The sequence below is a fragment of the Oratosquilla oratoria genome, chromosome 3, assembly GCF_046742065.1.
Source record: "Oratosquilla oratoria isolate Oo_2021 chromosome 3, ASM4674206v1, whole genome shotgun sequence".
NCBI classification, from domain to species: Eukaryota; Metazoa; Arthropoda; class Malacostraca; order Stomatopoda; family Squillidae; genus Oratosquilla; species Oratosquilla oratoria.
The window spans coordinates 65,320,637-65,347,349 of NC_134779.1; the positions used below are offsets into that span (position 1 = coordinate 65,320,637).

Genomic DNA, 26,713 nt, shown 5'->3' on the forward strand with positions numbered 1-26,713 from the left:
TGTTGGTAAAAGTAAGGTGATGAGCTACACAAGGGGAAAAAATGGCAGCAGACTGGAAGTGAGTATTAAGGTAGAGAGACTGGAGGAAGTGGATAGTTTTAGATACATGGGTGTGTTTGTGGTGGTAGAGGTAGAAAGTAGATTGAGAGAAGCAAGTAAATGAAGGAGTGATTGTGCTGACAGCACTGTATGGGGCAGAAACATGGAACATAAGAGAGGAAGAGAGGAGTTTGGATGTGTTTGAGATGAGGTGCCTGAGAAGTATGATAGGGGTTACTAGGTTGGATAGAGTGAGAAACAAGGAGAAGAATAGGGGTGGAAAGGGAGTTGGGAGATAGGGATGATGAAAGAGTATTGTGATGGTTTGGATATATAGAAAGAATGAATGAAGAAAGATTAGTAAAAGAGGTGTGGAAGGAGTGAAGATGAAGGGACAACCAAGGATGAGATGGATGGATGGGGTAAAAGGGGCATTGGGAAAGAGGGGAATGTCTGTTGAAGAAGGAAGGGAGAAGACAGAAGATAGGGGTTAATGGAGAATGGTTGTGTATGGATGATGCTGTGATGCATGAAAGGGAGTGGGTGGGGGATGGGAGGGTGAGGGAATATGTGTGAAAAATAATTTGATGCAGCCCAAAGGGATTTCTCCCCGTCTTCTCATTTTCTGCATGAGGGAATGGAGATGTGGGATTATTGATTTAATGAAGTAACCTTGCTGTGGATGTGCTGTGTCTTGTGACACTGCTTCTGACCCAGGGCAGTGGGCGAGATGCAGGGATGACCTGTCATACAGGAGGTGCCAAGATAAAAAAGAGGGAGGGGGTGAATGGGAGTGGAGTGTGTGGGGATGGAATGGGTGGGAGTGGATTTTATGACAAAAGAAAAGAGAAGTAAAGCAAGGTAAAGGAGGCAAAGAGGAGAGAAGATGTGAAATGGGGTATGAGTAGGACAGAAAATTTTGAAAGTAATAAAAAGATGTTTTGGAAAGAAATTAAGAGAGGAAGAGGAGGTGAATCAAGTAGAGAAGTAAAGGTAAAAGGTGCAGATGGAGAGGTGATAATGGAAGAGAAGGCAGTAAGGGGAAGATGGGCAGAATATTTTAGGGAGTTGCTAAATGTGAAGGAGGATAGGGAGGGAAAGATAGCTGCAGTGGGAAATGCTAAGAAAATGAGAGTGATGAGTGAGGAGAATGGAGGAGAAATAAGGAAGGATTAAGTGAAGGCAGCTGTTAAGATGATGAAAGCAGGTAAGGCACCTGGTCTGGATGGATGCCAAGCAGAATGTCTAAAAAAAAGGAGGTACAGTGATGGTGGACTGGTTGGTGATGTTATTTAATGTTTGTTGGAGAGAGGGTAGAGTGCCAGAGGACTGGAGGTGCCTGTATAGTTCCACTTAACAAGGGAAAAGGGGACAAGTGTGAATGTAGTAGTTTCAGAGGGATTAGCTTGTTAAATGTAGTTGGGAAGGCTTATGGGAGGATCTTGATTGAGAGGATTATGAGAGGAACAGAGGGAGTAATTGGTGAGGAACAGTGTGGATTTAGGACGGGTAGAGGTTGTGTAGATCAGATTTTTGTGGTAAGACAGATATGTGAGAAAGCTATAGGAAAGGGGAAGGATGTTTTTTGGGCTTTTATGGATCTGGAAAAGGTTTACGACAGGGTAGACAGAAAGGCACTGTGGGAGGTTTTGCGGATATACGCGATAGGAGGAAAGCTTCTAGGAGCTGTCAAGAGTTTTTATGAGGGTAGTAGATCTTGTGTCAGGATTGGAAATGGAGAGAGTGAGTGGTTCGAGGTAAAGGTGGGACTTCGTCAAGGATGCGTTATGTCACCCTGGCTGTTCAACTTATACATGGATGGGGTAGTGCGAGAGGTAAATGCAAGGGTAGTGGGTCAGGGATTGAAGATGGTTAAAGAAAATGGAGAAAAGTGGGAGGTGAGTCAGCTGTTGTTTGCGGATGACACTGCGCTTGTGACAGGATCAGAAGAGGGATTGAGGAAGTTGGTGACAGAGTTTGGGAGAGAGTGTGTGATAGAAGAAAGCTGAAGATAAATGTGGGTAAAAGTAAGGTGATGAGATGTACAAGGGGTGAAAGTGGCAGTAGTCTGAAAGTAAGCATTAAGGGAGAGCGACTGGAGGAAGTGGATAATTTTAGATACTTGGGTGCAAATGTGGCAGGAAAAGGTGGAGTTAAGGTGGAGGTAGAATGTAGATTGGAAGTGAACATTAAGGGAGAGCGACTGGAGGAAGTGGATAGTTTTAGGTACTTGGATGCAAATGTGGCAGGAAAAGGTGGAGTGAAGGTGGAGGTAGAATGTAGATTGAGAGAAGCAAGTAAATGCCTTGGTTATTAAAAAGTGTAATGAGGAATAGACATTTTGGAATGGATGCTAAGAGGAGACTGTATGAAGGAGTGATTGTGCCGAAAGCACTGGATGGGGTAGAAACATGGAACATAAGAGAGGAAGAGAGAAGGAGTTTGAATGTGTTTGAGATGAGATGTCTGAGAAGTATGATGGTGGTTACTAGGCTAGATAGAGTGAGAAATGAGGAGGTGAGGAGGAGAACAGGGGTGGAAAGGGAGTTGGGAGATAGGGTTGATGAAAGAGTATTAGGATGGTTTGGACACATGGAAAGAATGAGTGAAGAAAGACTAGTAAAAGAGGTATGGAAGGCAGATGTGGAGGGAGTGAACTTGAGGGGATGTCCTAGGATGAGGTGGATGTATGGGGTGAAGGGGGCATTGGGGAAGAGGGGAATGTCTGTTGAGAAAAGATGGGAGAGTACAAAAGACAGGGGTGAATGGAGAATGGTTGTATATGGATGATGATGTGATGCATGAGGTGGAATGGGGGGTGAGGTAGTATGTGTGAGCAAAATTTGACGCAGCCTGAAGGGATTTCTCCCCGTCTTCTCCTTTTATGCATGAGGGGACGGAGAGGGGGGGTCGCCGATTTAATGAAGCGGCCTTGCTGTGGATGTGCTGTGTCTTGTGACACTGCTTCTGACCCAGGGCAGTGGACAAGGTGCAGGGATGACCTGTCATCCAGGAGGTGCTAAGATACGAGGGAGGGTGGAGGGGTGTGGAGTGTATTCAGGGATGGAATGGGTGGGAATGATTTTATGCCTTTTCCTTTTTGGCTACCTCCCTTGTAAGGGGGAAAAAAGCCTTGGTATATGCATGTATTTTATTTTATTTATTTATCTTTTTATCCACAGAAGGGTGTAAGTAATAAAACCCAGCCGGAGTCCAAGTGTCCGGAACTCTTAGCCAACTACTGTGATATGCTACTTAGAAAAACTCCCCTCAGCAAGAAGCTAACGGCAGATGAAATTGAGAGCAAATTAAAAGATGTTGTGAGTTATCATGTTCAGTAGGACAGTTCCTACTTGTTTTTTATCTTTTGAAGACAGCTTAGTTCAGATAAATAAGAAGTGGTATTTCTTTTTTCTAATTCTTTTTCTCTCTTACTTTCTCTTTCATTTTCTTTTTCTCACTTTTGTCTTCATTCTTTCTTTTACTCTCTATTGCTCTCTCCCGCTTGTTCTTGCTCTTACTTTCTCTTGCTTGCTCTGTCTCTGTCTATAACTGTATATATATTAATAGTGATTAGCTTATGTTGGTTGAAGTTTGCTTTTATTCAAACAGTGTGGAACAGCTGCAGAGTTGAAAATTGATCATTTTTACTTGTCTTTATCACCAAGTCATTGTTTTATATTTTCATTGCTCAAATTAGTACTTCATTTTCATTAAATATTTTAACTCGGATTTTAGTGAATGTTCCTTATTATTTTCACAGTTATTAGTGTTGAAGTATGTAAGCAATAAGGATGTGTTCATGAGATATCACAAAGCACACCTCACCAGAAGACTCATTCTTGATACGTCAGCAGACTCGGAGAAAGAAGAGAATATGGTGGAGTGGTAAGTAATGACAAGAAGAAGCCCCTTTGTGCCACTTCAGTTCCTCCTCCATTCACACCTATCTCTTGCCCTCTCCTTTCCCTACTCAACAGACATTCCTTTTGCATCCAATGCCCCTTTATCCCTATTCGTGTACCTCGTTCTTAGTCTTCCCCTCAGATTTATGTGTCCACTTCCACCTTTCACAATCTATGCTTATCTTTCTTCACTCATTCTTTCCATATGCCCAAACCATCGCAGTATTCTTTGGTCAGTCCCATTTGTCAGCTTTCTCCGTTCCTGCTCTCCGCTGCACTGCAACAGTGTTTCCTCTTCATCCATCTTCCTATCCCTTACCATACTTCTTAAACACTTCATCATGTTTACTTCCCTCACCCCATCCATATACACAATGACCAGCCATTGTGACATTACACAACATTGGCTTAGCCACACCTTTTCAATAAGTAATAATATTCACATACTAGTTGCATTTTGTAACAAACTTGAAATGTCTTGAGTTTGTTTTTGTTTTATTGAGTTGGACTGGACATACGAAAAGAATGAAAAGGATAACCAGCAAAGAGAATGGAAAGCAGATGGAGTGAGCTCAAGAGGAAAAATAAGAATGAGGTGGCTGGAGGAGGCTTTGGGTGCATGTGCAATAATTGTTAAAGAGGAAAGTGTTAGAAAATAGGAGTGAATGGAGGGATGTGGCCCAGTGAGATGCTTACGTATACTTCATAAATGATTTTGAGTAGATGAGGAGGGGTATCACCTTATGATGAAATAGTGAGGGTAAACCAGTTCAGGCTATCAGTCCCAGCTTTGGAAGTGTCTTGCCTCATTGAGCTGCCCTTGGCCTGAGGGGTGTGACAGGGGACAGCTGTGACCCTTCATCCAAGAAGTGTTGAGATGGGAAGGTTGTTAATTGGATGTTGTTTATGAAGTACTCTGATTGTTTGGGCATGCAGAAGGAGTGAGTGAAGAAAGATGAGCAAAAAGAGTGTAGAAGGTAGAGGTGGATAGAACAAACGTAAAGGGAGGACCAAGACTGGGATGGGTTGATGGAGTGAAGGGCACCTTGGGTTCAAAGGACCTGTTGAGCATGGAAAGGAGAGGATAAGAGATAGGCATTAGCGGAGAGTGGTTGTGAATGGGTGAGAAACTGACATGGCCCAAAGGGATTTCTTCATGTCTGTTCTGTAATTTCTTGAATGGATAAAATGGGGAGGATTGCCATGTAATGAAGTGGTGGCAGTAAACTTGCTTTGCCTGTGGAGGTGCTATCTTGTGCATTGCTTCTGATCCAAATAGTGGGTAGGAGACTGGGGTAACCCTTCATTCACAAGGAGACAAGATAGAAAGGATAGTAAATGAGTATGGAATGTGTGTCTTAACTAGGCCATCCTCCTCATAAAGGGAAAGGAATTTTTGGTATGTGTGTATATATGTATGAAGTAGGTGTGTATTTTGACTCAGCCACATACTACTTATATGAGGGAGGGGACTTTGGTATAGAGGGCAAGGAGGGGGTTGGTTGTCAGATGATGTAGGAATAAACCAGCTCTGGGCAGTAGGCCTTGCTGTGGAAGAGCTGTACCCCACTGCATTGCCTTTGATTTGAGTAGTATGAAAAGGGGGAAACAGGGAGGACCCTTCATCCTTAAGGTGTAAGATGGAAAGGACATTAAGGTGGAAGTGGATTTAGTATTTGTACAAACTTAAATGTGACAAATATATGAATTATATAAGGAATTTATTAATGTTGTTTTCCAAACACTACAGGTTACGTGAAGTGGGAATGCCTGCAGATTATGTTAACAAATTAGCGCGTATGTTTCAAGATATTAAAGTATCTGAAGACCTTAACCAACAGTTCAAAGAAACCATCCGTCTGACCAAAACAGGTGTGGCAGGTGAGTCTGGCAGAAACACATATATGCAGTGATAACTTCCTTAGCCAGCCCTCTTCTGTGTTGATATTGTCTTTAGCTGAATGGTAACCTGAAAGTAGTGTTGTCATGGTGGTCTTTTCCTATTATGGGAGGGATTTTTCTGTCAGGATGTCTGGAGAAGTAAGGAGTTTAATTGTAGGTTTTGGAATGCTTGTTTTGTGATGTATTACCTGCATGGTGCAGGTGGTAAATTTTTGTAGGAAGGTGTGACAGAAGTAACTAAGATCTTAAAAAAAGGAACAAGATTTATGCTCTCTTATGCCTGGCTATTTAGATTCATGGAAAGTGGCCTATAGATTGGGGAGGGAAAATCAGGATCACTTACGAATATTGTATACCTTTTTTATTCTTTCAACTTTTTCTCCACCAGACAACCTCAACATCAAAATCCTTAATGCTGGTGCTTGGGCAAGAGGTAGTGAAAGAGTAACTGTAAGTCTACCGATGGAATTAGAGGACTTCATTCCAGAAGTTGAAGACTTTTATCGTAAGAAGCACTCGGGTAGAAAACTTCAGTGGCATCACCACATGTCCAATGGCACAGTGAGTTGATACTGGGTGACATTTTCCATTGTATCAAGCTGAACTAGTTGTAGTATAGCCCAATTGATTTTTTTCTCAGATCATACTAATTGTATGTATGTATTTTTCAGATAACATTTGCAAATGCTGTTGGAAAGTTTGACCTCGATGTGACGACCTTTCAAATGGCTGTGTTATTTGCGTGGAATCAGAGACAACACGATAAAATTTCCTTTGATAATCTCAAACTTGCAACAGAATTGTCAGATCCAGAATTAAGAAGGACCTTATGGGTAAGATCCTCTTGAAAACTTTAAATGTTGGAAATTATTGGGTTTGTTTGGAGTTTTTGATGAAGCACTCAATGCAAGTATATTTCTTTATTCAATATATGTTATTTATTGTCTGTTTCTTGTGGTCATTTTAATATACATTATTTTTTTTAAGTCTTCATTTTTGTAATTACAAAATAGCTCCTTTCTTTTGCTATATTTAACTGACAATGCAACAGTTTTCTCCAGCTAAAACTGCTCGTTCTAATGTACTTTTCCCCCTTTTCCAGTCTCTAATAGCATTTCCAAAGATGAAACGGCAGGTTGTTGTATGTTCTCCTGAAGTTTCTTCACCAAAGGAATTTGTCGAAAATACTTTATTCTGGATTAATCAGGATTTTGCCCCCATGTATGTATACTATTGGAGGTATTTTGACATATTGTGTTATATTTAAGAAATGTATTATATTTAATATTATATACAGCATTATACCCCATCAGGGGTATTGTGTGCATGTTATTGTGGGTTTAAAAGCTGCTCAGTAGTATGCAGCTGATACTTTAGGGTCTATATGGTGTGCCCCTACAGACCAGAGCCACACATCATTTTATCTGTGGTAGAGGAAATCTCTATTCATAGAGTAATAATGATGCTTTATTATGCTGCCCCCCCCCCCTCTCACACACACACACACATACACACACACACACACACACACACACACACACACACACACACACACTCACTCACTCACTCACTCACTCACTCTTGATACTGTCCTGTACCACTTTTCAGAATGTTCATTTCCTTTTTTCATTGAATCCTGTGGTGGGGTAGAAGAAGAATACTACCAAGTGTTCCCACTTATCGTAAAAGATGACAAAAGTAGGACCAGGCATCCTTCTTTCTGTAGTCCTAAAGGGGACATTCCTAAAGAAAGCAAAGGCATAAGAGGGTCTGGAAGGAGTTTTCTAATGAGAACCCTAAGGTTTGGGTCTTTTAATGTGTGTGGATGTGTTACAGATGAGAGTAAAAGGGAAGAATTAGGCAATATGTTTGTGAGAAGATGGATGTGTTAACATTGAATGAAACTAAGTTCAATGGGAGGGGTGAGTTTGAGTTTGGGAGTGTAGTTAAGAGGGTGTCAGAAGTGAAGATGAGGGAGAGAAGGGGTGGCTGTACTAGTAAGTGAAGAGATAGGTAAACGTGTGGTGCAGTGGAAGGAGGTTCCTTCAAGGTGAATGTGGATGAAGGTGATCTAGGAAGGGAGATGTGGGTTTTTGTAAGTGCATATGGGCCTGGTAGTGAGAAGAGTGTAGAGGAAAGGAAGGCTTTTTGGATAGATTTAAATGAGTGCATAGAGGGTTTAGGGAGAAATGTCAGTGTAGTGGTATTGGGAGATCTTAATGCTAGGGTAGGAGATGAACCAATAGACAGAGTGGTTGGGAAATGTGGAGTTCCAGGAAAAAAATCATAGTGGAGAGTTGATGGTGGATATGTATCTAGAAAGAGAGTGGTTGATAACAAATACAATGTTTAGGAGGAAAAGCATAAGTACACATGGGAGAGGGTGGTGGATGGAAAGGTGGTAGATGGGGCATTAATGGACTACATAGTAGTAACCAAGAGAATACTAGGAATAGTTTTGGATGTACATATTCCAAGGGGAGAGAGTGAGAGAATATCAGATAATTTTTTGGAGGAAGGTAAGTTGAGAGTGGGGGATAGATGGAGAAAGAGGAAAAGGAGAGGAGGTAGGGAGGTGCTTAGAGTATACTGCCTAAATGAGAAAGAAAAGGAGAAGGAGAACAAGAAGCTGAGAGAGGAGTGGGAGGGAGTGAAGGATAGAATAGAACTAGGAATGGAGGAAGAATGGGGATGGTTCAAGGAGGGAGTCACAAGGTGTGCAAAGTTGGTGTGTGGAACAAGGAGGATGGAAGGAAATAGAAGGAAGGGTAGTGAGTAGTAGGATGATGAAGCAAAGAAGGTTGTAGAAAAGAAGCAAGCATTCAGAGATTGGTTATAAAATAGGACAAGAGAATCATATGAGAGGTACAAAGAAAAGAGAAGAGAAGTAAAGCATAAGATAAAGGAGGCAAAGAGGAGAGCAGATGTGAAATGGGGTAAGAAAATGACAAATTTTTGAAAATAATAAAAAGATGTTTTTGAAAAAATTAAAGAGAGGAAGAGGAGGCAAATCAAGTAGAGAAGAATAGGTAAAAGGTGCAGATGGAGAGATGATAATGAAAGAGACAGCAATAAAGGGGAAAATGGGTGCAGTATTTTAGGGAGTAACTAAATGTGAAGGAGAATAAGGAGGGAAAGGTAATTGCAATGGGAAGCACTAAGAAAATAATTGATGAGTGAGGAAAATGGAGTAGAAATAAGGAAACATGAAGTGAAGGTAGTTGTTAAGATGAGAGCAGGTAATGCACCTGGGTTGGATGGATGTCATGCAGAATGTGTAAAAAAAAGGATGTACAGTGATGGTGGACTGGCTGGTGATGTTATTTAATGTTTGTTTAAGAGAGGGTAGAGTGCTGGAGGAGTGTAGTATTTTCAGAGGGATCAGTTTATTAAGTGTAGTTGGGAAGGGTTTTGATTGAGAGGATTAGGAGAGGAACAGAGGGAGTAATTGGTGAGGAACAATGTGGGTTTAGGAAAGGTAGAGGTTGCTTGTATCAAATTTGGAAATATGTAAAGATGTATTTTGGGCCAGTATTGATTAAACAAAAGCATATGGGTGGGTAGACAGGAAGGCACTTGAGGTATTGTAGATATATGGGATAGGGGGAAAGCTGTTAAGGGCAGTCAGAAGTTTTTAACATGAGTAGTAAAACTTGTGTCAGGATTGGGAATGGTGAGAGTGAGTGGTTTGAAGTGAAGGTGGGGCTGTGCCATGGTTGTGTTATTGCTGTGGCTGATCAGTGTGTACATGGATGGGGTGGTGTGCGGAGTAGATGTGAGGGAGATGAGTAGAGGATTGGAGATGGTCAGAGAGACTGGAGAGAAGTGGGAGGTGAGCCAGTTGTTGTCTGTTGACGACACTGCATTTGTGACTGGATCAGAGGGTCTGAGTCAGTTGGTGATGGAGTTTGAGAAGGTGTGTGATAGGAAGTTGAAAGTAAACATGGGTAAAAGTAAGGTGATATGTTCAAGAGGTTAGGGTGGCAGTAAGCTCAAGGTAAATTGAAAAGGAGAGAGGTTAGCGAAGTGGATAATGTAGGGTCACATGTAACGGAATGGAGTTGGGGTGGAGATATACTGTAGTGAGGAAACCAAGGTGTTTTGGGGAAATGAAAAGTTTCATTAGAAATAGTTATCTTGGGATGGTTGTGAAGAGAAGACTATATGAATTGGTGAATGTGCTGACAGCATTGGGGTAAACTTGGTATTCAAGGAAGGAAGAAAGGAGAGGTTTAAATGTGTTTGAGAAGTATGGTGGGTGTTTTGAGGATTGAGAGAGTAAGAAATAAGGAGGTGAGGATGAGAGCAGGGGTGGAAAGGGTGTTGATAGGGTAGATGAAAAAATATTGGGATGGTTTGGGCACATGGAAAGAGCGAGTAAGGAAGGACTAGCAAAAAAAAAGCGTGGAATGCGAAGATGGATGGAGTGAACTTGAGGGGATGACCAAGAAAGATGGATAAATGGGGTGAAGGAGGGCTTTGAGAATAAATGGGGAATGTCTGTTGTGTAGGGAAGGGAGAAAGTAAGAGATGGGTGTGAGTGGAGAATGGTTATTAATGGAATATAAATTGATGTGACCCAAAGGGATTTCTCCTTGTCTTCTCTATTTTTGTATGAAAATAAAAGAGGGTTGCCATGAAAATTAAGTTTCTGGTCCTGCTGTGGATGTTCTGTATCTTGCTGCATTGCTTCTGTCCCAGGCAGTGGGCAGTAGGCAAAGATGACCCTTCATCGGTGAGGAGCGAAGATGAGAGGGAAATGATAGGTGGTGGATGGGAATGGAATGGATGGAAGTGGATGCATGCCTTGGCTGGGGAAGCGGCACTTGGTATATGGGTAGATGAATACATATGTATACCAAAGGCTTTTTCCCCCATACAAGGAAGGGAGCCAAAGTCAAAAGGCATAATTCCACTCCCACCCATTTCATCCTCACCCATTCCACCCCCATTCACCACCCCTCCCTCCCTCTCATCTTGGCTCCTCCTGGATGATGGGTCATCCCTGCATCTTGCCCATCACCCTGGGTCAGGAGGAATGCAACAAGATATAGCACATCCACAGCAAGGCTGCTTCCTTTAATCGGAGACCTCCCTCTCCATCCCCCCATGCAGTAACATTGAAGATGGGAAGAAATCCCTTCAGACTGCGTCAAAATATGATTCACACATAACCATTCCCTAACCCCCTATACCCCACCCACTCCCTTCCATGCATCTTAGTATCATCCATACACAGGCATTCTCCACTGAGCCCTGTCTTCTCCCTTCGTTCCTCAACAGACACCACTCTTTCTCAATACTCCTTTTACCCCATCCATCCATCTCATCCTTGGTCACCCTCTCATGTTCACTCCATCCACCTCTGCCTTCCACATTTTTACTAATCTTTCTTCACTCATTCTTCCCATGTTTCCAAACCATCCTAACACTCTTTCATCAACTGCTCCCAACTCCTTTTCCATCCCTGCTCTCCTCCTCACCTCCTCATTTCTTACTGTATCCAGCCTAATAACTCTTAACATATTTCTCAGACTTTTCATTTCAAACACATTTAAATTCTTCCTCTCTTAGGTTCCATGTCTCTGCCCCATATAGTGCCGTTAGCACAATCACCCCTTCATGCAATCTCCATTTAACATCTATTCCCAAATGTCTATTTCTCATTATACTTTTTAATCCCCCAAGGAACTTACTTGCTTCTCTTGGTCTATAACATACCTCCACCTCTGCTCCTCCCTTTCCTGCAACATGCAACCCCAAGTATCTAAAACTATCCACTTCCTCCAGCCCCTCTCCTTTAATACTCTCTTCCAAATTGCTACATACATACATATACCAAGGCTTTTTCCCCCTTTCAAGGGAGGTAGCCAAAAAGGGAAAGGCATAAAAACACTCCCACCCATTTCATCCCTAAATACACTCCACACCCCTCCCACCCTCCCTCTCATCTGAGCACCTCCTGGATGACGGGTCATCCCTGCACCTTGCCCACCACCCTGGGTCAGAAGCAGTGTCGCAAGACACAGCACATCCACAGCAAGGCCGCTTCATTTAATCGGCGGCCCCCTCTCCGTCCCCCCTTGCATATGAGGAGAGGACGGGGAGGAATCCCTTCGGGCTGCGTCAAAATTTGCTCACACATACTACCTCATCCCCCCTACTGTCCTCTACCCTTGTACATTACTTTTACCCACATTTACCTTCAACTTTCTCCTCTTGCACACCTTCCCAAACTGTCACTAACTTCATTAATGCCCCCTTTGGTCCTGCCATTAGTGCAGTGTTGTCAGCAAATAACAGCTAAAACCTCCAAACCCCCTCCACCCCCCTCAACCATCTCCAATCCCCTGGCTATTATCCTTGCCTTTACCTCCCGCACCACCCTGCCAATGCACACACTGAACAGCCATGGCAACATGACACATCCTTGGTGAAGTCCTACCCTTACCTCAAACCACTTGCTCTCTCCACCCCTAATCCCAACACAGGCTCTACCACTCTTGCAAAAACGGACCCCTCCCCCATCCCACACATCTGCAAAACCTCCCACAATGGTCCCCTTTCCACCCTGTCACAAGTCCCATCCAGATCCACAAAGGCCCAAAAAACATCCTTACCCCTTTGCTCTTTCTTACACATCTGTCTCACAACAAAGATCTGATCCACACAACCCCCACCCTTTCAAAACCCACTCCACACCAACCTCCCTTCCCATACATACATACATACATACATACATACATATATATATATATATATATATATATATATATATATATATATATATATATATATACACACACATATACACACACACACCAAAGGCTTTTTCCCCCTTACAAGGAAGGTAGCAAAAAAACTAAAGCATAAAAACCACTCCCACCCATTCCATCCCCTCACAATCCAAGATAAATATATTTATGTACTTCTATGTGCATTTATTTTTTTATAGAAATTTAGTTTCCATCACTTTTGTGTAATGTAATGACCCTCCCCTGATTTTCTTTTACTCAACAGCAAAAATGGAAAGCCACAGAAACGAGGGAAGGTAAACTTAATTGGTCGATTGCAACTAAGTACAGAGAAGAGCAAGGAGGAAGATAATGAGGGCATTGTGCAGCTTAGAATACTCCGCACTCAGGTAAGGTTCTAATTTCCATTTATGGGGAAAGTAGATGTGATGGAGTGAGCTTAATTGGTAGACTGAGAACGAGGTGGAATGGGGGTGAAAGAGCCAATGTATGTGGAATATCAATGGAGCAAAGAATAGTGCAAAAGAGACAATGAAGTGACGTTTTCATTTGCTTAATTTTTTTTTTTTTGAGTGGATGAGGAAAGGGGATGCCATATGTTGTTAAGAGGACTTAAAACCAGCTCTGGCTGTTGGACCCTACTATAGGAGGGTTGTTTCTTCCAACATTGCCCTTGACCAAGTGGTGTAATAGGAGACAGGGATGATCCTTCATTCCAGATGTGCTGAGGTGGGAGTGGTGTTAAGTAGATTTTGATTAGTGAGTGTGTGCTGTAACTTAGGCATTCATCATGTATAGACAGTGTCTTATACTTAGGTATTGTATGTTTTTTTTTTGGGGGGGGGCAGTGCTTAATTCTAGAGGAAGATGTACTGAAGAGGTGGAGTCATAGAGGTAATAAAGGATGATTTTAATGAGGGTGGCAGAAAGGAAAGTAAGTAGAAGTTAAAAAGTGATCAACATTTTTCTTATTGCAGAGATTAGTCTGCAGTCATGAAAGGATACGGTATGACTGGTTCTTAGGGGTGTCTAGAGTTCCAAAAATATTGACTGCAAAATATTTGTGGATTAGGAAGGGAACAGAGAGAATAACACGGAAAAATCAGTGTGGGCTTCGGAGAAAAAGAAGGGGTATATATCAACTATTTACACAACAGTTGGGAGATAGGGTTGATGAAAGAGTATTGGGATGATTTGGACACATGGAAAGAATGAGTGAAGAAAGATTAGTAAAAGAAGTGTGTGAGATAGAGGTGGGTGGAGTGAACATGAGGGTGCGACCAAGGATGAGATGGATGGATGGGGTGTAGGAACATTAGGAAAGAGGAGGATGTCTGTCGAGGAAGGACAGGAAAAGACAGAAGATAGGGGTGAATAGAGAATGGTTGTGTATGGATAATGCTGTGATGCATGGAAGGTAGTGGGTGGGGTTAGGGAGTATGTGTGAATAATATTTTGATGCAGCTGGAAGGGATTTCTCCCTGTCTTCTCTTTTCCTGTATGAGGGGATGAAGATGGGAGAGTTGCCAATTAAATTAAATGGCCTTGCTGTGGATGTGCTATGTCTTGCTGCATTGCTTCATACCCAGGGCAGTGGGCAAGATGCAGGGATGACCTGTCATCCAGGAGGAGCCAAGAAAAGAGGGAGGGAAGGTGGTGAATGGGAGTAGAGTATGTGGGGATGAAATGAGTGGGAGTGGATTTATGCCTTTTGAATTTAACTACTTCCCTTGTAAGGGGGAAAAAGCCCTTGGTATAGGTACGTATTTGCAGAAAGAAATATGTAAGAAGTGGTGGGTTGGATGCAAGTCTGAAGGATAAGAGGCTGGAGGAAGTGGAGAGTTTTGAGTATTTGGGGTTGCAAGTTGGAGTGAAATTAGCGAAGGTGGAGTTGAGTGAGTGTATGGGGGAAATGAGGGGTGTTGGAGGTTGTCTAGTAGGGATGAATACAAAAAAAAAAAAAGGTTTTATGAGAGAGTGATTGTGCTCATAATGTTGTCTGAAGCAGAGACAATTGGAGAGAGGAAGAAAAGATGAACCAAAATATGTTTTGAGATGGTGTTCAAGAAGTATGGTAGGTGTTGAAAGGATGGATAAATGAGAAATGTGGTAGTGTGGCAGAGAACAGGTGGAAGGAGAGCTGTTGGATGAGGGGAGGTCAAAGAATGCTGAGGTGGTTTGGCCATGTAGAAAGAACAAGTGAAGAAAGACTTGTAGAGGGGAATTTGGAAAGCAGAAATGGATGTAGTGAACTGGAGAGGAGGATTGAGAATGAGGTTATGGACAGTATGAAAGGGGCATTGGAGGCAAGATAAATGTCTATTGAGCAAGGAACAGTGCACTAGATAGGAGTAAATGGTGAGAGGTTGTGAATAGATGAAGATAGTTTATAGTTTTTTTTTTATTATTATTATTATTATTATGATGATGATGGTGGGTGGTGGTGGTGGTGGTGGTGATGATGATGATGATGGTGATGGTGATGGTGATGATATGATGATGAGATGATGGTGATGGTGGTGGGAAGAACCCTATGATGAAGTGGTGGGGTACCAGGTTTGGTTGTTGGGCCCTACTGTGAAGATGCTCTCGTCCATCTCTGCCTTTGACCTGAGCAGTGTGGCACTGCACAAGGATGATCCTTCATCCCTGAGGTGTTAAGATGTGTGAAGATTGGGTTTTCGATGAGTGGATTGTATGTATGCTATGCTTTGGCCACCCCCTTACAAGGGGGAGAACCATTTTGGTATACATGTTTAGAACTTCCATCCCTGTCCCATTTCTGTCACCTTTTATGACTCAAATGGAAACACTTGGTGATAATATTCTTTTCCCCCCACCACATGGTTTGGCAAAATGGGAAAATTGATATTTAGAGAAGTGGTATAGGACAGTAACAAGAGTGAGGGAACAGCATAACTGAAGGACAGCTGCAGTATGATAAAGTATCGTCATTCCTCTATGAATAGAGATTTCCTCTACCACAGACAAAATGTGTGGCTCTGGTCTGTAGTATGGGTGCCCAGTGTAGCCCTTAAAGTATTGTGCATGCTACTGAGCAGCTTTTAACCACACAATAACATGTAGCTAATACCCCAGATGAGATGGATGGATGGGGTGAAGGGGGCTTTGGGGAAGAGGGGAATGTCTGTTGAGGAAGGATGGGAGAGGACAGAAGACAGGGGTGAATGGAGAATGGTTGTATATGGATGATGTTGTGATGCATGAGGTGGAATGGGTGGGGGGATGGGGGGTGAGGTAGTGTGTGTGAGCAAAATTTGACACAGCCTCAAGCGATTTCTCCCCGTCGTCTTTTATGCATGAGGGGACGGAGAGGGGGGGTCGCCGATTTAATGAAGCGGCCTTGCTGTGGATGTGCCGTGTCTTGCAACACTGCCTCTGACCCAGGGCAGTGGACAAGGTGCTGGGATGACCCATCATCCAGGAGGTGCTAAGATGAGAGGGAGGGTGGAGGGGAGTGGAGTGTATTTAGGGATGGAATGGGTGGGAATGATTTTATGCCTTTTTCTTTTTGGCTACCTCCCTTGTAAAGGGGAAAAAGCCTTGGTATATGTATATATGTATGTGTAATATCCCAGATGGATGTGGGGGAGGGGGTGGGGCAAGAATACCACCATAATATTCTTCTGTGTATTGTAAAGGTGACCAAAAGGGGCTTAAGGATTTTCTTCTGTTTGTGTATTTTTCCTGTGTCGAGTCGGAGCAAAAAGTATACATCAACTCCGACTCTCCCTACCCCAACCCTTTGTAAATTGGATAGCCTTTGTATACCTAAATTACATAAGCTTATCATTCCTTTGCAGGAAGCCATAGTAAAGATACTGAAAATGAGAAAGCGAATTAGTAATGCCCAGCTGCAAACTGAACTCGTGGAGATGTTGAAAAACATGTTCCTGCCAAGTAAGAAGCTGATTAAGGAGCAACTGGAGTGGTTAATTGAACACAAGTATATGCGAAGGGATGATGACAACATCAATATCTTCATCTACATGGCCTAAGGAAGACTTTGCCGCCAATTCTTGTCTGTCCAGAGAGGTGTGGAAAATGTGACGAGTTTTTTAGGGGTTATACATATATACATATATGTACAATTTGTACACAGTTTCATGTATGTATATTTATGTCAGTGTACATTTTATAATTGTGTGTATATATACTGCTATATACAAAGTAATGAAAGTGAATATCTGTATGTGTGCACATTATATGTGTTCATGTATGTATATAATTATAAAAAGTATAGATGCACATACACTAGATATATATATATATATATATATATATATATATATATATATATATATATATATATATATATATATATATATATATATATATATATATATATACTGTATATGTGTGTGTGTGGACACATTTGTTTCTATGTGTATGTGTGTGGATGGGGTGTCTGTATGGATGTAGATGTGTGTGCATGCATGCCATATGACTTGTGTCCAGGATGTTTCATATAAATTGAGATGATGCTTATGGAACAATCTGAGCATAAACGTGTGTCGAGGATCATGTGTGTGTGCCTGTGTTAATGTGCGAATGTGTGGTAGTAGGCAGAATACTTATACCCCATATGTGTATGTATATGTAAATGACACATGTACACACATACATACACACACACACACACACACACACACACACACACACACACACACACACATATTAATAAAGTAAATTAAGAGACCGGACCGTATGAGCATTGCTCCTTTCCTGTACACAAGAACAATGAGGTAAATACACACACACTCCTAAACCCACACACACACACGTGTAAACATACATAGAAATACACACACATGCACACCTCTCAACCAGAGCTCTGAGGGCTGCTGAATAAGACGAAAATTCTCAATAGTGCAAGGAAAATAAGAGGCCTGGTTTGAATTGAATGGGAGGGGGAGCATGTGTGGTTACCCAAAATGATTTCTCTGCCGTATTAAATTGATCTAACGAGAGAAAATGCAACTCAAATGCAGAGCCCTCTGGAGGTGCTACTCTGAAACTAGATGTAAATAGAGGCCTTAAGACACCAAGAAGGATGATTAGAATGTACAATGAAGATCCCCTTTCTGGTTTTGGTAAGTACGAAAGAAATCTTAGACGTGGAAAGGGAGATGAGTATTAATAGAAAATTGTGGGAAGAAGAATTCATAGAACTAAGGAAAGATTGTGAATTTAACGAAAGGCCTTTTGGAAGCTAACAGTGTGATATGTGAACTAAAGAAAATAAATTCAGAACTAGATATTGAACTAAGGGGATTAAAACAAGATCTAATGGAGGTTAAATGTGAAAATGGAAAGATGAAAATCAATGATACTATGAATAGTGAGAACTTAAAAATAAAGAGGTAAATCACAAAATACAGGCAATGTCTGAAAGAATTGAAGAAAACTTGAGTAAGAGAAGAGTGTTCAGGTTGGGAGGAGGTGATTAGTTGAGTTCCACAGGGATCAGTATTGGTTCCAATAATGTTCACTATGTGAATGACATGGATGAAGATGTGGAATGTTACATGAGCTTCTTTGCAGATGATGCTAAATTGTTGAGGAAAGTGAAAACCGAAACTTATTGTGAATCACTACAGAGAGACTTAAACAAGGTTTGGAAAAGGAGTCAGAAGTGGGAAGTAGACTTCAGCATCAAGAAATGTAGCATAATAGAGTTTAGAAAAAGTAAAAAAAATTAATATCAGGACAATATACAGTTGGAAAAAAGGTAGTGAAGAAAGTGGGAACTGAAAAAGACCTGGAAGTATCTCAAATGACCTGTGTCCCCTGTTAAACAAAATTGTCGGAGAATTCTACAACTTGCTAAAATCAATAAAGGTGGCTTTTACCTATTTAGACAAAGAAATGGTTAAAATAATACTAGTCACACTAACTAGACTGGAGTATGCTGCGACATTATGGTCACCCAGTACCAAAAAGAATATAAAGAAAATTTAAAGAATCCAGAAAGCAGCCATGAAAATGGCCTTAACACTTTCAAGCCAGTCATGTAAGGAGAGACTGGCTAAATTGAAATTACCGACTTTGGAACAAAGAAGAGAAAGAGGTGACCTGCTGACCATCTATAGAATTATGAAAGGCATGGAAGTCCTTGATAGAGAGGACTTACTAAATTGGAACAAGAGAAACATAGGACATGAAAAAAAAAAGGATATTTTTAGAAGAGACCTAAAAAAAAAAAAGGGTTTTTCATACAGAGTGATGGACATCTGGAACAAACTGGATAAAACAATAGTGTGTGCAAAAACCCTGCAAGATACAAAGATGGGACACCATGAGCATAGCACCCCTTCCCGTAAGATACAACTAGGTAAATATACACACACACACATGAAATGTGCACTTGCTTACATGCATACATAGTCAGAATTGCAAATATATACTATCTCACGAGTACAGACTCTGCATCCGCATACAATATGTGCACTTACAGAAATGCAAATTTCCAAAAATGTGCATTCACATTTCTCGTGCACATATACAGATATATGTAAATTGGTACACACAAGAAAAACGTGCATATATGCAGATATAGAATCATACATTACATGTTTTTACTAACACCATGTGTTTATGTATATAGGTATTTGTTTAGTGAGTTTTTCCACTGCATGCTGATTATTCAAATCCATGAGATGAGTGATGCTTTTAAGAATGTCAATATGCTGTTAAATGAAATTGTCTTAATTTTGTGTTTATATTTAGGTTAACAAAAACTTCAGGGAGATTAAATGGCTATTTTTCTTTCTCTTTCTCCCTCTCTCTCCCTCACTCTCATTCTCACTCACTCTGTGTTTTTGTCTGTCTGTCTGTCTGTCTCTATCTCTCCATTGTTGGTTGATTTAAATGTCTTTCTCAATATACTATAGTCATATTTTAGGTTGTTCATTGGGTGCCTCAGAGTAGCCACAAACTTTTTGTCCATAGTGGTTGTAGGGCAAGAGTGAGTACATGGCTTTTTTTTAATTTTATTTATTTATTTATTTATTTATTTTTTATTATTATTATTATTATTTTTTTTTCTCTTGGAAGAGAATGAAGTTGTGCACTTTTTTTATATGCAAAGGAAAATTGTCATACAGCTATTATTTTAACCCTTTTGTCCTTCAGCATTTAAGACAAAGGCACCAGTCTTCCTTGGGGCATCCATTGAATGATGTAGAATACAGTCCATAGAGGTGTTTTGCATCCTGACAAGAACAACAGCAAGAAGTAGACAGCATTCACTTACCTCCTGGGCTTTGCTTTGGGATCAACACTAATCAGATACCAGATTCGGTTTCTTGTACTGAGTTCTGGTGTGTTCTTATGTGCTAATAACAAATCCAGAGAATAGGAAAATACCCCTGAGGGTTGGAGAGAAACCATTCGTCACTGGGACAGGAATGGGAGAGGTATATGGAACTGAAACCATGTCATAGAACTTGTCATGAAAAAAAAAAAAAAAAAAAATCTTGCAGTTTGTACTTCATATAAGCTCCACAAGGAACAGGACAGTTTGTGTATATATTGCCGAGAGTTATGTCTACCTTTTTTATTGGTGGTTACAGTGGAGGATTATCTGTGCGAAATGTATATAATAACAAAGTGACTATAATTATTACTATTATAATATTGCAGTAATAAGAGATTGTGTCCATGTGGAACAATCTTGTCCTAACCATAGTGGTTTTTACTGGTATGTTACATCAACTAGACAATATTATTATTATCATCATTGTTGTTATTTTTTCGTTCCAAAAGGGCAGCATTTTAAAAGCACCAAAGTGTTTTATTTACTAGACCATTGCTGTATGGAGAGCCAGTATGGGATTATTGATTCTGAATATGAAATCATAGAAGACTGTGCATAGGGCGTAACTTCAACAATTTTTAAATGCACATTGTTTTTTATTTTTTATTATTTTTTTTATTAATGGTCGTGCATGTGTACACGTGTGTGCACACACAAAGAACAAATGAACAAAAGTACAAAGGACACAGTAATAGAAGTAATAAAAGAAAAAAGAGATTGAGTAAGACACAATAGACAAAAAAAATGTATTGTAATCTATGGTATCAAAGAAGAACAGGGTCTAATAAGGTTCCAAAAGGAAAAAGAGAAGAAGAATATAGTGACAGAAATACTAAAAGAAATACAGGAGGATGGCCAAGGACTTGAAAAGGCAATAAGAGATCTATAGAATGGGCAAATATTCTGAAGAGAAGAATAGACCTCTCAAAATATAACTTAATTCACAGAGAATAGCAGAAGAAATATTAACATGTAGGAAAACTAGCAAAAAGTAAAAACTACAAAAATTTAGGGATGAAAAAGGAACTGAGTGATGAGGAATAAGAAAAGGAAAAAGCACTTAAAAAGGAAGCTAAGGAAAAGAACGAGAAATGAACAGAAAAAGAAAGGAGTTTTTTTGGAGTGATAGACTTAAGACTGATGAAATGGTACATAAGGGAAAAGGGAATGCAGGAGAAAGAAGAAAAAGAAAAAAATTAAAGATAACATATACCAACATAGACAGATTGATATCAGGAATGGATGAATTGAATGACTATCTAGAACAAGAAAAACCAGATATAATTGTGGAGACAAAATTAAAAGGATTATTACCACCAAATAGAGGCCAAGGATTATGTAATTGTTGGTACAGAAATAGAGAAACAAAGAAGGGTGGAGGAGTGATGTTGCTAACCAAGAAAGGCCTAAATGCAACAAAAATCACAGAAGGAGAGAACAATGTGGAATTGTATATGATAAGAGTTGAGGATTGAGATATGAAAAATAGAAAGTATGCAGTGATTTATGTCCCACCTAAAACTTGCGCATGGAATGAAAGTGAACACCCCAAATGCTGGAAGACACAAGAAAAACACTAAGTGAAATACTAAAGAAAGAAGGAAATCTGATAATTATGGGTGATTTTAACTCGAAAGAAATATGTTGGGAAGAAATGCCTGAAGGGTGGAGATCACTGGGGAAACATTACTGGAAATGACCATTGATTACACATTGACGCAATGGGTCAAGGAAAACACCAGATATAGAAATAACAATGAACCCTCAAGATTGGATTTGATATTCACATCAGAACCCGAAATTGTGGATAAAATCAAATACAAGACACCAATTGGAAAAAGTGATCACATACTAATAGAACTAGAATTAAATGAAGAAACAAATATAGAAATTAATGAAAAACACAGAAAAGAAAGACTAATGTACAACAAAACAGATTTTGAGAAACAGAAAATTCTTTCGACAAGCAAATTGGAAAAAATTTAATAAACAAAGGTGGAAGAGAAATGGACAATTTGGAAGGAAATCTATAATGAAGGAGTGGATAAATATGTACCTAGACAAAAACAGGAAAGGGTATATATAAAATCCTGGTATAATAAAAAGTGCAGTGAGGCAAAATACAGAAGAGATAAAGCCTGGAAAATATGGAACAAAGAAAAAAAAAACTGAGAAATGGAAAATATACACCAAACTAAGAAATGAATATGTAAAAATACGTAGAGAAGAAAAGAGAAATTATGAAAAGGACATAATGAATGTAAAGAACAACCCAAATTATTTTATAGATATGTAAACGGCAAGCTAAAAAATAAACAGGAAATACTTAAATTACATCAAGGTAACAGAGAATACACAGAAGATATAGAAATGGCAGATGTTTATGAACAATCATTTCAAATCTGTATTCACCAAAGAGGAAAAAAATGACAAAACTGTGATCAAAGAATTAAAGTAAGATTTCCTCCATTGAAGAAATTAACCATTACTCAGAATGAAATAAGGAATCAAATATTAAAGCTCGACGTTAACAAGTCACATGGCCTGGACGGAGTTGCAAACTGGATACTAAAGGAATGTATAGACAAACTAACAGGAAAAATATACAAAATAATTGAATGCTCACTCAAAGAAGGAAAACTACCAGGAGACTGGAAAAATGCCAATATAGTGCAGATATATAAAGGGGGAAATAAGGAAGACCCATCAAATTATAGACCGGTGTCCCTAATGAGTACAGTAGTTAAAATTTGTGAGAGAATCATCAAAGTAGATGGACAAAATATCAGGAGGAGAATAATATACTGAAACTGAGCAAATTGGATTCAGACAAGGAAGATCATGTACCACATATTTAATTTGTTTCTATTCAAGATTGATATATTGCAAGAAAGGGATGGCTGGGTAGATTGTGCCATCCTGGACTTACAAAAGGCATTTGATAAGGTACCACACAGAAAATTACTATATAAACTGGAAACCATAGGAGGCATACATGGAAAAATATCGAATTGGGTCGAGGACTTCCTACGTGGAAGAAAAATGAGTGGTGCTCAGAGACAAATATTCAAAATGGGAAGAAATGAGTAGTGATGTCCCACAGGGATCAGTACTAGCTCCGATAATGTTTGCTGTATATGTAAATGACATGGACAAAGGCATTGAAAGTTACATGAATTGCTTTGCAGGTGATGCAAAATTATTAAAGAGAATAAACTCTGAAATAGACTGTGACTCATTGCAGAGTGATCTGAACAAAGTCTCAGAGTGGAGCAAGAGATGGGAGGTAGAATTCAATATCAAGAAGTGCAGTATAATTGAATTTGGAAAAAGCAAGAAGAGAATATCAAGACAGTATAAAATTGATGGAAAAGAAGTAAAGAAAGTAGATTCTGAAAGGGACCTAGGAGTAATCATCACCAAAGACATGTCGCCAGATAAACATATAAATAAAATAGTTGGAAAAACGTACAATTTGTTGAGATCAATAAAGGTGGCCTTTAAATACCTGGATAAGGAAATGATCAAGAAAATATTACAAACACTGATAAGGCCAAAACTGGAATATGCACTGCTGATATGGACCACCCAGTACAAAAAAGTATATAAGAAAATTAGAAAGAATACAAAGAGCAAGGACAAAGATGGTCCCAACACTTTCAAACCTGACATGAATAAAGACTGGCCGAACTGGTATTGCCAACCCTGAAACAAAGAAGAGAACAAGGGGACCTACTAACCATCTACAGAATTATGAAAGGAAAAGAATGCCTTGATAGAGAGGACTTACTAAAGTGGGCCAGAGGAAAAACAAGAGGACATGCAATGAAACTCAAAAAGGATAGCTACAGAAGAGACCTGAAAAAGAACAGCTTCCCACACAGAGTGATAGATATATGGAACAAATTGGATGAAGAAATAGTGTGTGCAAACACAATACAAGAATTTAAGAATAAAATTGATCTTGCAAGATACAAAAACGGGTCACCACAAGCATAGCTCCCCTTCCTGTATAATACAACTAGATAAAAACAACTAGGTAAATACACGCATAAACAAAACCGTAAAATAGCTGCAAAGAACATCCAAGCTTACTTAGACAAGCTAGAACAATGGCTTAAAAATAATAGAATGGAGGCATTCCCTCGGAAATCATCAGTAACATTATTTACTCCAGATAGTCATGAATTAAAGAAACATCTAGTAGTAAAAGTGAATGGTCAGAATTTTCCATGAGAAAAAAATATCCTGTTTTCTCACTGCTGATAATTACATGACCTTTAGCTCACACATCAAAGACCTTATTGTGAAAATCAACAAGAAAATAAACATCCTAAGTTCAATAGAAAGCATGAGGTATAGTCAACAGAAGGAAACTAATTGCAGTCTACAAACAGTTCTTGAGAATTACACTTGATTATGCTTCTACAGCATGGACACCCCCACAGACTATACAAAATAAAGCATAAGAATAAGAAGAGGATGTACCAAAGCCATCCCAATAGAACATTGCTTGCATTGACCAAAATCCTTTCCATAGAACACCACATGAAAATGACAGGTAAACAATTCCATATAAAAGCCATCAGCCACACTCACAGCACAACCAACTTAATGAGGAAAAAAAAAAAAAAATCCATCATTATAATAATACCAGCACAGAATAAGCTTGGCCACAGAAATAAACTGTCTTAGCTGTAAACATCTCATAGAAGACATCAAACACCTATTCCAACACTAGCCCACCCTAGCCATACCCAAACAACAACACAATATTTCTTCTTTGAGTGACTTTTGGGCCAATCTGGTGTCTGTTGCCAATTATCTTGGAGTTGTGAGTCTCCTGCAAGAGAGATCTGGGACAATGGAATGATTAATTGATCTCAATTTCTCATAACAAAGAAGTGGGTGACTGTATTGACAGTGAGCTAAAGCAGCATTGATTCAACAGAAGCCAGTAACTTGTCAACACTGTACACCTGTCATCCCTTTAGGTTCACAGGAGTGAAGTAGTTTGTTTAAGAGGTTATTCTCATAATGTAAAATCATGGACACATTGTATGAAGAGGGATGGGAGGAAAATATCAAGATGATTCTCAGCATTTCTAAAATTAAAAGAAATGTGCAGAAATGAAAGAAATAACTTATAAATACGTCAGAATGCACAGTGAACTTCATTGAGTTGAAATTGAAGATTTGAGGAATTTTGTAATTGGCAAAGAGCAAGTAGAGGCTACCTAGTAATTGGTAGGATTGGAATCCATATATATAAGAAGGTGAGTGTTGGTTCAAATCCAAGTATTAAACAAGGTAACATATCTTTTGGAATTGAGATTTGTGACTTGAAGAGCAAACACATGAAAAATCAGTTAACCTTGCTCAAAAGTCGGAATGTTTAGCAGAAAAGGGAAACAACACTTGGACAGAAGAGAGGGTTTAACTTCTCCTTAGAATAAAGGAAAGTTGTGTCAGGATCAAATAAATGACGAAAATATCAGTGAGTTATGAGTGAGAAGGTTGGTTTTGTAACCAACAGAAAGATTTGGTAATCTTCAGTGAGATAATGAAGCAGCAGCAAAGTGAAGTGTAAAATAGATTAAAAGGTTGGTGAAGGTTATTATGAAAAGAGAATATCTTGTCAGGGGTCTGATAGACAATTCCAGTTGTCATTGCTGGTGGCTGGAAAGAGGATCATGTAATTTCCTCATGAGAAATATTGAGAATATGAACTGTGGAATACTAGAAGAGAAATTACTTCCATAATTATGCAAAATAACTGAGGTGAGTGATTAGATCAAAGATGTGTTCAAGTTGTCATTATAAGAGGAATGGCTTATGCCCATGTTCATTTAAAATGGAGTTCAATTCATGAGCCTCAGCAAGATTATAAGGTCTTTGAAGATAGTGACAAGTTTCAGAATGTATGGATCTTGATTGCAGTGGTCAGCTCATTGAAGGGGGATGGACAAAGTTGATAAAGGAGATCTCTTGATTTAGGATAAGAGGGCATTAGGACCTGGACTAAAGTTCAAAATTACCATGTGCCTGAAGGATATGAAAAAATGTTTTCCCCATAGATCTGTAAACTCTTGTAATAGTGTAGGAATTGATGTAGCACAAATGGAACTGAACATGAATTTGAGATGACTTATAAATGATTGGAGAATAAGTCGTTGAAGGATGTAAAGAAGTGCAATTTTCTATATATAGACATAATCTGGAATAGTCTTGATAAATATAGCACAAGTTGGAACCAAACATGAAATTAAAGTGAGATATATAATTGGAGAAACCAGGACCCTACACTCCCGTCCTCTACGAGTATACTGTACATACATATTCCAATACTTGTTTCCCCCTTACAAGGGAGGTAGCCAAAGTCAAAGGCATAAATGAACTGTCATTTCATTCCCACATAATCCACACCCATTCACCACCCCTTCCTCCCTGTTTTCTTGGCTCCTCCTGGAAGATGGGTCATCTCTGTATCTTCCCCACTGCCCTGGGTCAGAAGCAATGTAGCAAGACACATCACATCCACAGCAAAGCTGCTTCATTTAATCGGTGACCCCCCCCCCGGTAAAGGGAAGCCTGGGAGAAATCCCTTCAAACTGTGTCAATATTCCTTCACCCCCAATTCTCCACCCACTCCCATGCATCACAGCATCATCCATACACAACCATTCTCCATTCACCCCTATCTTCTGTCTTCTCCCTTCCTCAACAGACATTCCCCTCTTTTCCAATCTCCCTTTTACCCTATCCATCCATCT

General features: G+C 39.7%; 1 protein-coding gene across 7 annotated transcripts in view; it reads left to right on the forward strand.

The window, feature by feature from the left end:
* Positions 1 to 26,713, forward strand: part of Cul5 (cullin 5) — a 73,609-nt gene that overhangs the window by 19,820 nt on the left and 27,076 nt on the right. For 6 of the 7 annotated variants that reach the window (XM_076182019.1, XM_076181997.1, XM_076182004.1 and 3 more), the window contains exons 9-16: positions 3,222 to 3,359; positions 3,803 to 3,927; positions 5,695 to 5,825; positions 6,235 to 6,407; positions 6,518 to 6,679; positions 6,949 to 7,067; positions 12,867 to 12,990; positions 16,426 to 16,657. In XM_076182019.1, the coding sequence (XP_076038134.1) occupies positions 3,222 to 3,359; positions 3,803 to 3,927; positions 5,695 to 5,825; positions 6,235 to 6,407; positions 6,518 to 6,679; positions 6,949 to 7,067; positions 12,867 to 12,990; positions 16,426 to 16,620 (1,167 nt within the window). In that variant the 3' untranslated portion in view covers positions 16,621 to 16,657. Of the gene's footprint in view, positions 1 to 3,221; positions 3,360 to 3,802; positions 3,928 to 5,694; positions 5,826 to 6,234; positions 6,408 to 6,517; positions 6,680 to 6,948; positions 7,068 to 12,866; positions 12,991 to 16,425; positions 16,658 to 19,756; positions 21,820 to 26,713 lie in introns of those variants that run through there. The other variant, XM_076182010.1, reaches the window with a different exon arrangement.